We start from the raw sequence: 12,173 nt of genomic DNA on the forward strand, positions 1-12,173 counted from the left end.
CCTCTCCCCATTGTCGTTACCAAGTAAGGTTTTATGCTAACAATTATTTTGAGTAATTACCAACAGTATTTACTGCCTTTAAGCAAAAAATTGTGACTTATCTATACTTCAGACATTTTAGACAGTATTTATGCTGGTGGCTCATTTCTGCCAAAGCTTGGCGTGTCACGGCCAAGTAGGCAAGCATACTGGACTCAAGCTCTGACCTGTGTTTCAGATCAGCATAATTATTATAATTTTTATTAAACGAGTCAAACCTACTTTGTGAAAGACTTGAGCTTGAGTTCGATAGTCTTATGTCGGATACACATTCTTGTCAGGGAGGCACCAAGCTCTTTCGTAGCACCTGCAAGAACATAAAAATAAAAAACAAATGGAAATGATTTACAATAATTGATTTGACAATAAATGAAGATGATCCACATGTGCAGGACTTTTTACCGATTTATCAACAATTTACAGAAAATGAATGATGACAGTTTGCAACACTTAGCCATTTAGGAGTGAGTTACATTTGAATAATGTATGGTACAATGAATTGCTTTAATAGCCATGCGTATGTAAAGTGATTGTTTAAATTTGAATGCTATTAAGTAATAAACCATAAGGGAAATTGATGACTGCAGGCTAAATTTTAATAAACTGGAGCACTGGTCAAAGTGTGTTTTTATACATTTTGACCGGTTACCCATTTCTGCTCAGCAATATTTGTCTGTGCTTACCAGTCTTAATGATATTGTACCCTTGATCGTGTCATAAGAGTTTCATTGCTTGAAAAATTTGTTGAGTACAAACATTTTGCAATTTGTTTAATTGAATTAGTAAACGTTATTATTCTGTAGAATTGTTGGCAATTATCAATAAGTTATTTGTTTACTACTAAACCTGATGATGGTAGCTACATGTACAGCTGCAATACATTTATAAATAATTTTGAGAGGAAAAAAAACGTAAAATTATTGGAATAAATCTTGGTTAGTTTGCATTTTCTACCTGTCTAACAATCCAATACTAACGCTACACCTGTACGGGCGAGTGTGTAATATTCACAAAATCGTTATTGTTTACTTTCAATTAGCCTCAGTTCATCTGACTCAAGCACGACATCAGAACCACCGTTGGAGGACCCCATGTTATGCACAGTATACCGCCAAGCACTGAGCCTCGAGTCAAACGCAACCAAACAGCCGGCCGCAGACATGTTTGTTCAGAAATCAGATTTTAGCCACGACAACACATGCGTGACTTCCTGAGCACTCGGACATGTGGCTTCATTTATTCAACAACGAGTAAAGACAATAATGATCGCAAAAAAGGGGTTACGAATTCACCTGTGTGGTTTATCTGTAATGTACAGTTACCAGTACACCACCACAAACTGCCTCAGGTCTGTATGCTTCATTTCGAAAGGGCAAAGGCACCAAGGTATTTTCCCCTTGGTAAAGGGTCCCCTTGGAGTAAATTGTAGGCTTCTACTGGATTACTGCAAGGGCACCAAGGCAATGACAAGGTCGGGGGCAATGGAGGCAATCACCTTTGTTGCCTCTGTGATGTATCAGGCCTGCTACCTACTAGAGGTATTATGTCTTCCCGTGTGTAGCAATTAAAGCAATCTCCTATGCAAAATGTTTCAATTGCAACTCAATCATGTCAAAGATCATCCTTTGCTACTCAATACTCAATTAAACTTTTCTTTTCAAGTCAACACTTAATTAGGGCCTATCCATTCATTGTGCACAAAATCTGTTCAGTCTATATTCTGCCATGCAAATCGCTGGATGAAATCATATCGTTCCCTGCTGATGCTACGGTATAATGAATATAAAATTATCAATTGGACTTTAAACCCGTTCTTCACTTTCTATTGATCATAATGTATGTTGAATCAATACATGAATCAATGGTCACGTACAGGTGTATCTGGCTTTTCATAGTGGCCTACTCTCGGCGGTGCATTTGTAGTAGCGCAGTTTTTAACTGAACGCTACCTGCCCTGTTTATAATATTGCAAACATCAGATCACTGTAAGTACAAATGCTGGCACTGTACAGTATGAATATAGGTGCAGCGCTGACATAATGTACATGTAGGTCTACATTGTACAAATATGTTACGTATGTGCACACTATGTGCATTATGATAAATATTAATAATGAAAGATTGTATGTACTGCGTCATGTACACCCAAAAGCAATCCCGGTGCACGCATGAGAAATGCAAATAATTAAGTACATAGAAAACACACCCACCCAAGGTAATTGCTATTCTCAATGACTGCACAAACAAATGAGTTTTCAACCATTTCTACCTCCATGGTTATATAAAGCTGGTAATATTTTGCTTAAAGCCAGTGGACACTATTGGTACTAATTGTCAAAGACAAGTCTTCTCACTTGCTGTATCACAACACATGCATAAAATAACAAACCTGTCAAAATTTGAGTATGATTGGTCGTCGGAGTTGCGAGATAACCATGAAAGAAAAAAACACCCTTGTCACACGAAGTTGTGTGCTTTCAGATGCTTGATTTCAGGACCTCAAATTCTAAACTTGAGGTCTCGAAATCAAATTTGTGGAAAATTACTTCTTTCTCGAAAACTACTCCATTTCAGAGAGAGCCGTTTCTTACAATGTTTTATACTACCAACCGCTCCCAATTACTCGTTACCAAGTAAGATTTTATGCTAATAATTATTTTGAGTAATTACCAATAGTGTCCACTGCCTTTAAGATGGAAAGAAAATTCATTCCACAAATTTCGACCTGAATAAAAAAAATCACAAACTCTGGAGACCATTCTCAAGACCAATGTGTTCAATAGTGACTAATTTCTGCTTCTTATTTTAACTGCTCTATATTTGTACCACTCATTTGGACGTACAATGCACTTTATCAAGAGCAGTTTATTGTTAATATATGTAATCTGCAGGTAATTATTTTCCCAAGTAGTTATTTTTAGTCCTTTACATCAACAACAAAACTTGACAAATCTGTTTTGACAATTGAACAAATTGAAACCATAATAATCAGTTGATCTTACATAGACAAAATGAAGGTCCTACAAAGACAATAGGTCATGTACACAATCAGCAATCCATTGTTGTTGACCCTAAGACTAAAAGTGTTTCCCATACCCAGTATTTTGACTACTACGGGTTGTCTCCCATTCTTCCCCTTTGCTGTTTCCATTGTCTCTACCAGGACAAGAGGTTAGCATAACAATCATAAATCAGAACTTTAAAGGGAGGATTTTTTTTTTTTTAATTAGCTCACAGTGTGTCTGTATTCTTTCGGAAATATCACGTCATGATTGAAGTATGTTTTTTCATTTTTTTTTTTCATGACCTATAAAATTTTTCACTTACAGAAAATCCTTTCCAAACTTGTACATCAAGTCCAGGTATTTATGTACTATCCTTTACTGTTTGTATTGTCCTTACAGGCTGTGGACACTATTGGTAATTACTCAAAATAATTATCAGCATAAAACCTCACTTGGTAACGAGTAATGGGGAGAGGTTGATAGTATAAAACATTGTGAGAAACGGCTCCCTCTGAAGTGACATGGTTTTCGAGAAAAAGTAATTTTCCACGAATTTGTTTTCGAGACCTCAAGTTTAGAATTTGAGGTCTCGAAATCAAGCATCTAAAAGCACACAACTTCGTGTGATTAGAGTGGGGTTTTTTTCTTCATAGTTATCTCGCAACTCCGACGACCAATCAAGCTCAAATTTTCACAGGTTTGTTATTTTATGCATATATGTTGATATACACCAAGTGAGAAAACTTGTCTTTGACAATTACCGATAGTGTCCACTGTCTTTAAAGACAGGGTGTATTTTTGATAGTTTGTCAATTATGCAGTATCCCCAATCGGTGTGTCCGTGCATACACCGATTGGGGATACTGCATAATTGACAAACTATCAAAAATACACCATGTCTTTAAAGACAGTGGACACTATTGGTAATTGTCACATACAATAACAAAACTTGTGAGCATTTTGACTCAATTGGTAATTGAAGTTGCAAGAAAGTAATGAAAGATGAAACAACCTTTTTACATAAAATTGTGTGCTTTCAAATTAGACTTCATGCCTGAAGCGTTATTCAAATATTTTGGGTGCAAAATATTGTTGATGCAAAATTATCTTTCTCTAAAAACTACACTACTTCAAAGGGAGTTGTTTCTAAAAATGTTTTATATTATAAATAGCTCTCTAGTGCTCATTATCAAGTAACTGTTGGCCATTAACCTGCAGAGCAATTACCAAAAGTACACCTGCCTTTAATAATTTACTATCCATCATTTTATAGCATTCTGGTGCATGCATTTTTCAGTTCAGTCATAAAGCGTATACCTGTACGCGTAACATGTACAGCATCACCAGCGTGCATGTTTTAATTTCTTTGTGTTGGTAGAGTAAAACTGTGCATGAACCCAAACGTGTGTCTTTTAATGTCCATTGACGCGGGTTTTATTGTCATTCTTAATCACTCATGCGTTATTAATTGAGAGGATATGGTCGAAAAAGCACAAGTAGTAAACATCCTACCATCGTTTACTCATTGACTGGCTCGAAAAGGTTTAAATGGGAAATCTGCAAAAATGACCAAAATTATTTTTACTACAGGATATAGTCAGAAGTATGTACAGTTAAAGGAACACATTGCCTTGGATCGGCCGAGTTGGTCAATAAAAATCCGTTCGTAACCGTTTGTTATAAAATGCATTGGTTAGAAAGATATGTTTTAAAAGTAGAATAAAACTGATCCACACAAATTTGCCTCAAATTTGTGTGGTTTTCCTTTTTCTTTGCAAACTAACATGGTCGGCCATTAATGGGAGTCGAAAATTTGACTCCATTAAATGGCCGACCGTGTTAATCAACGAGGTAAAAGGAAAACCATGCGTGTTTGAGTGATACTTGATTGGATCATTATATTCTACTTTTAAAATATCTCTCTATTCATATGTATTTTATAATTAACAGGTACAAACGCTTTTCAAAGACCAACTCGCCCTATACAAGGCAATGTGTTCCTTTAACATCTACCATCAGTTACTCATAATCAAAATATTTATGATATAAATATCTGCAAGAAGTTTCAGTCGGAAAAGCACAAGTAGTAAACATCCAACTATCGTTTACCCTGACTGAATTAAAATGTTTATCTATAAACATCTGCAAGAATTATCAGAATACATTTTCACAAAAGTATCAGAAAAGCAGGAGTAAACATTTACCATCGGTTACTCATTGACTGAATCAAAATATTTATGCAAAATAGTAGTTAATGGCCTGATGTTCCAACCATAGCAGAGTCTTCCTCGAAAGCTAAATGAAAACGTAACCAAAATATTTATAGGAGAAACCTGCAAGAAGTGTCAGAATCCATTCTCACAAAAGAATAATGGTCAGAAAAGCACTACAGTAAGTCGTTCTTACTCCATGAGTTATTATAAACATCTATCTTCATTTCCCCATTTGACAGAATCACAATATTTACAGGGCAAACCTGCTAAGAATGTGAGTGTTATTTAAAGTATGATGAAGTTGCTGCCTAGCTTGCACCCACATGATTTCCTTGCAAATTTCCGCTACATCTGACAATTCCTTCTGCTTTTAAAAGAGTTGTAAAATTGTCCTTGTTGCTGATGTAGCACTACAAACATGTACATGTATGGTTCTCCTACTTTGAAAGGTAACTATAGGCAAATTATGGCCAATAGGCAAAACAACATAAACCTTTTTTTTTCTCTTCTGTTTTTTTCGTAATGGGAAGGGGGGGGGTAAAAACAAATTCATTAAACTCATCACGATAACACCATTTATAATGTCAATGATTGCACTAAGGCTTTTACAACCAACCCAAAGAATACACCAAGTACAAATATTCAGAGGACCTTGTTTCAATTCAACATGCTTCAGCCGAACTTCAAAAATGTTGGTCCAGGATGCCCCCAAAATGTCTAGAACCTGTGTATGATGATGAAAACTGAATGGGAGAATCCACTCTATCTCTATGCACTGAGATGCCACACCCCGTTAACACCATTGCACCTGTACAGACGTTAATTCAAACCTCCAGTATGAACATTCTAATTAGACATGTAAACAGTCTCCAGTCCTAGTCAGAGAGTGAACGGTGGATGGAGAGCGGCCTAGTAATCTGCCAGCCAATTCCAAATTGACACTGGCAGATATTGCCGTGTTGAATTGAATGCAGCGATTAAGAGGCTCGCTGGTGCTTGGCAGCGGCAGGTCGACATTGGTATGCATTAAGGGTACGGGCTGACTGTGTGTGATGCAGGCAACATTGTTAACCATCATGGTGTCGCTGGCTAGCATACAGCATAAGGGTTCGAAATGCAGAATGAATTCTAATGCGGTGAATTCAAAATGCAATGTTCAAAGCATTCTGCACTTCTACTGGGCCTAATTTCATAGAGCTGCTGCTTTAAAGGCAGTATAGACACTATTGGTAATTACTCAAAATAATTATTGGCATAAAACCTCACTTGGTAACGAGTAATGGGGAGAGGTTGATGGTATAAAACATTGTGAGAAACGGCTCCCTCTGAAGTGACGTAGTTTTCGAGAAAGAAGTAATTTTCAACGAATTTGATTTAAAGACCTCAAGTTTAGAATTTGAGGTCTCGAAATCAAGCATTTGAAAGCACACAACTTCGTGCGACAAGGGTGTTTTTTTATTTCTTAGTTATCTCGCAACTCCTTTGACTAATCGAGCTCAAATTTTCACAGGTTTGTTATTTAATGCCTATGTTGAGATACACCAAGTGAGAAGACTGGATTCTGACAATTACCAATATTGTCCATTGTCTTTAAAGCTGAAATATGTTTTTAGTTCTGCTAAGTGCAATTTAGCAGGAAACCAGTCACAAATCCTGTATGTGAAATGGGTTTTTGGTTGGCATCCATCATATTCTGGTAGTAAATGTTTTGACAAAAAGCTGGGCCAAGGACTAAGACCAGTATTCAGTAGATATTTCCGAGACCAGCATACTCATACGGACAAATTGGTACTGCATGAAAGATTTAAACTAATTACACTCACAAATAGGGTGACAATCAGCCACAACGAGTTCATTGCAATGCTTAGGTTGCAAAACGTTGAACTATACCTATCAGATTCTTTTTGCTTATACCAAGCACTCAAGTAATGTGAACATTTTCTCTTTAAGTGAAACACAGGTACAGATATCAGGTAGCTGATATTGGATCAGTGGTCAGGACTACACAGTGTCACAGGACGGTGGGACGTGGGACGGGCAGAAATGTTAGTACCTCTGCTAAATTCAGCACATTAAACCTGACCCTGGAGAACATGTATCTCACACCGGGTCCAATCAATGGGGTTGGCATTTCAAATAAACAGAAACCCCTGGATCTGCCCGCTTGTATTAAAACAAATCTTTAAATCGGATTCCATTTCTCAGGGATCGCTGCCCTTAATACAAATCGGCACCTGTTTTCTAACAGAACAAAAACATGTTTAGCGTCCTCCCTTTTTAAAAAAAAGAAAGAATGCAGCCATTTCTTTTTCTGAAGTGATAGCCCAAAATATTTTTTAAGACAAACAGATGGGCTATTTTGGGGTTTTTTTTTTTTTGTTTTTTTTGTTGGCTGATATAATTTTATTATATCCTTTTTTTAATTTCAAAAAAGTTAATTTAAAAGGAAAAGGAAAAACAAGGGGAGGCGGCCTCTAGAAAGGAAGCTGGCAGGGACTCATAACATGTTTTATTTTTATTTGGTGTAATGCAATGATATGTTACTTTCTCTCTCTCTCACTCGTTCGCGATGATGGGAAAGACCGATATATTATCTGTGAAATAAGTGCCTCCCAGACAAACTAGTTGCGAAGGAATGGACCATCTGGAGGGAAACAGCAGGTCACACAGTGAGAGAGGTCGGGGCGTGTCAAAGGTCAAGCTATTCAGTTTGTAGAGAAAGAGGGATCCCATGGTGATGAGAATCAATGTTGTCAATTAGGGCTTCAATAAAAGACACCTCAAATTTCATGAATAGAGTGAGACAGCATCGTGCCATTGACCATGAATTGGTGACATCAGCAGTATTGAGGTTTTCCCCCTAGGGAGGAGCGTGTAGGGAAAAACCTGGGCCCAATTCCATAGCATGTTTTGAGATACGAGTGCTTACACTTTTTGATACAGACAAACTTACCCAATCAAAATGTTACAGTAGGCCTAATATGTCCACCATCACCATAACTCAAGATGGCTTGTTGAGGCTCTGCTTGTGAGCAGAAAATATTGCTAAACAATTTTCTTCTAGGCACAGATAAGCAGGATACCAGTCACAAATGGTACTTTGGTTGGTAACCTTATTCTGGTAAGCAAAATTTTGTTACTGCTTAGCTACTTTTTTGTGCTTCAGCAAATTGATTAAGTAGAAACTCCTTGAGATGTACATGTACAGTGTATGAGGTCTGCAAGAAAATATGATGGGATGGAAATGAAAGTGGAGTAGTAGCGACTCGTGCACTTTGTTTCATTGTGCATGACAGGATCGAGAATCAAGGGGCAAAACCCTAGTACTTAATGTACATGTAGGTCTTCATGACGATCTGACACTTGTTATGAAATCATATATGGCACCTAATTTGACTTCTCTCGATACTGGGAGCGGTTTTGATTGAAGAATTTAACGTACAAGCACAAACTAGGCCAGTGGTTGCGTGAACTCAAGGAGACTGTATGGTATCGATACATGCACTATGATCTGACAGTGACACACAGCACGATGAAATTGAGCTAGGTAAATTTGAACGAGACTGCCGTGCATTCCGATCAGGAATCAAGATACTTAATATCAAGTCATTTTTTTCTATACATTGAAAATTCAAAGCAGATGTGGAACCAAACAGAGATGCTCCAATCCTTGTATCAATCAATCGTCTTGTAATGTCATTAGCCTTGTTTGAGACGAGATGGAAAAAATATAATAATCGTGGGACGGATTAACATTTGGCCTTACTGTGAGATAATGATCCTGTGGAGAGCAGAGTGGGGTGTCTACACTGCTCCACATGGCCGGAATTTATTCCTAAAAAAACAAAAAACCAAAGGACAAAGCCACTTTGCACGGAATATTCGAAGGGCATTTTATTTTATAAAGTGTCTCCAGTGGGAGACGTTTTAGACGCTGATGGCAGCAGACATAACGGTCGTTCTTTGCGGCTCTGAGCGTGCGCGCACAGGCTCAGTATTGCACGAGTAAGTCTGAGCAAGCACACTATACTGGCGAGAACTATTAATAAAATCAATGAAACTGCTACAAAAGCAAAGGAAATGCAACACAATCTCCCAAGCCAATTCAAACGCAGACAAGGCAATACCTTGCCATCCTACAGTCTGATGCAAAAAAAAATACAGTTCATTGTCCCTATTATCGTTTTTAAGGGGATGTTAGTTTTCTCTCATAACTGCCAGACAATGTCTCGTAAAACATGCCAATGCGACTCTCCATCTTCATCAGCCAAACCCTGAAAGGGTCATTCAAGAGGTCATTGTGTAGGGCTACAACACAATATATGTCCCTCTATCCCAAAATAAACAGCCCGGATCACGGCCTTTATGCAACCCTGGACTGGGGTCTTTTGTACCATGGAGGTAGGTACACACCTTCCCTGATTTGACTGAGTTTCTGAACCCATTCATTGTTACACTGTGCTGGGAGTGGGCTCACAAATTATGGGTTGGGTCTTTAAATGGGACTTGTACAGTATTCCACACACACTTTATGTTGGCATTAAAGTATGCACACTACTGCATCATACCGCATCATTGTACACAGTGATAGTTATACAACTGTATAGGCCTGTCATTTTATAAAGAATCACATCAAAGTATTATTTCCTATCTATTTCTGGTAATGAAACCAAGAATGCCTCGTTAGTGAACTTAATCAGTGCAGAATGCAAGCTTGAGGAACCCTGCATAAAAAACACGCTTGTAATATGTGATTGTGATTAAAAAACACCAGGGTTAACCCCTACTCTTCCATAATACGTATAAAGTGTACTTGCATGCACTACATACCCTAATAAATGTACGCAGGACCTACAGCGTAATGTCATATCCGAACAAAAGAGCAATTATGGTGAAGGAGAATCTCAAAGTCTGCGGCACGTTCTAGGCTGAAAAGAACGTTCCTGTGGGCAAATGCCCGCAATCCATCGGACCGCCAGAACATTCCACTGAACCACATTATTGTGCAAAAGCGCAGGAGCCATCCTACGCCAGTGAATATACGCGAAGTATTTTGAAAGTCCAATAGACAGTTTCGACAGACGACCAGGAGGTCCATGTGCCTGCGCTTGAACACTTCTGACTTTTGAGTTGGTCTCTAAAGTATCTTGCTAGGGACACAAAATGCCATGACCGGTATCTGAACCCAGACTCTGCTGGTAGAGAAAGCATGATACGGACCCCCCCCCCCCCTAAAAAAAAAAAGAAAGAAAAAGGAAACGTACATTACTAGGCTTTTACAGACTTTAGCCATTTACTTGTTATATCGATTCCAATGATATTCTGAGGGCAAAATAGACCGGAAATAGGATCATGTCTATTTTGTTACATTGATTGTGTGAATCAGAAAGGCCATTAACTGAACCGTGAAGTTCAAGCCCAAAGTCAAAGCATCACATACGGACAGTTCTACAACACAAACCGATAATTGATACTAAAGCATCGACTCAACATTCCAACAAATCGCTATCATACCGAGGACATTCCTCACAAATCCCCAACCAACAATCCAGACGCCGATTTCACAAAGAGCTTAGATTGTTCTTAAGAGAGAGTGAATCAATCTTAATTGCTAAGCAAAGTGTGATGTCACAATACACATCGCTATGGCATTACGACTCATCTTACAATGAATTTGCATGCTTTAAGAGACTGGGCCCTAGAGCCAATTTCATGAAACTTTGTGCAAGTTCACTTGTGCAAAATTGATCACGCAAGTTGTGCATCACTCATACAAGAAATCGGTTGAAACGGACCAGCTGCGTAAAGTTTCATTACATTGGCAGTAGGGCCCAACTTCATGGATCTGATTACCAGTGAAGCCTCTGAGGCTAACAGCTCCTAGAATCATGGTTACAAGTGCAGAATTCAGTTAGTAATTAAAGCTTGGCCATGAAATTTGGACCATTTTCTGAAAATTCAGTTGTTTACGGGGCCACAGCTGGCCTGGTTGCTAGGCGACACTGACAACTTAAAAGCGTCATGCTACATGTAATTGTTTTTCCCAAAAAATATATTCTAAATTGCTCAGAGGCAAAACAAACAGGTCTTCACGCTTGGCCGATATCGGCTGATATTATAAGTTGATTATACCTGAATTATTCAAGGTGGATTGATCTGCAATGAGCAATAAACCTTGATCACAGTTTAATGTGTGTACATTATACAGAGTGTTATCTCAGTGCTACCATCTACCAACCTCTGTCATGGACCATGCCTGCACAAGCAATATTCAAAACTGATTAGCATTTTATCAAAAGGGGAGATCAGACTATTTAGGTACTCCAGCCTCTATTTGGCTTCATTTGTTTGAATGAAAGGTTTTAAACAAAATGGCTGCCCATCAATTATGATAAGCCATTGCGGAATGGAAATTATGGATTGACCTCTTCCTGCCTTCATCTTAGAGGTCAAACGAGGACCTGAAACAATGGAAACACACAAGTGCACAAATAGTCCAATGAGCAACCTTCTGTTGACTGCTAGCCATGGCATCTATGTACTTGTACATATAAGCTGCGCATAGGATGGACCAATAGGCAACCTTCCTTTAACCTGTGTGTAAGGTCATCATGGTATATTTGTTAAAAACTACAACTAGATGTAGCTTGGTTGGTAGAGCACCGGCATGCTAATCCAGAGGTCATAGGTTCAAGTTCCACTCTAGTCGATGTTTCTTTGCTCAACCCAAATCGTTTTTGAGAAAGATTCAACAACAAATAAATAAAATTAGATAGCCTAGCGAAATTAAATTGTCCCTTATAAGAGGACAACTATTTACTTACATATTTCAGCCTTATATTGTCTAATTACCTTTAATATGCAAATGCCCATAGCAACTACTGAGCTTGTCCCTTGAAGATAGAACCAACAAAGC

At 38.2% G+C, this 12,173-nt stretch overlaps 1 protein-coding gene across 1 annotated transcript in view; it reads right to left on the reverse strand.

Moving 5' to 3' along the window:
• LOC139934698 (uncharacterized) overlaps positions 1-12,173 on the reverse strand; it is a 63,770-nt gene that overhangs the window by 21,471 nt on the left and 30,126 nt on the right. The window contains exon 4 of the mRNA XM_071929063.1: positions 262-346. Within this exon, the coding sequence (XP_071785164.1) occupies positions 262-346 (85 nt within the window). The remainder of the gene's footprint in view (positions 1-261; positions 347-12,173) is intronic.

The sequence above is a fragment of the Asterias amurensis genome, chromosome 3, assembly GCF_032118995.1.
Source record: "Asterias amurensis chromosome 3, ASM3211899v1".
Lineage (NCBI taxonomy): Eukaryota > Metazoa > Echinodermata > Asteroidea > Forcipulatida > Asteriidae > Asterias > Asterias amurensis.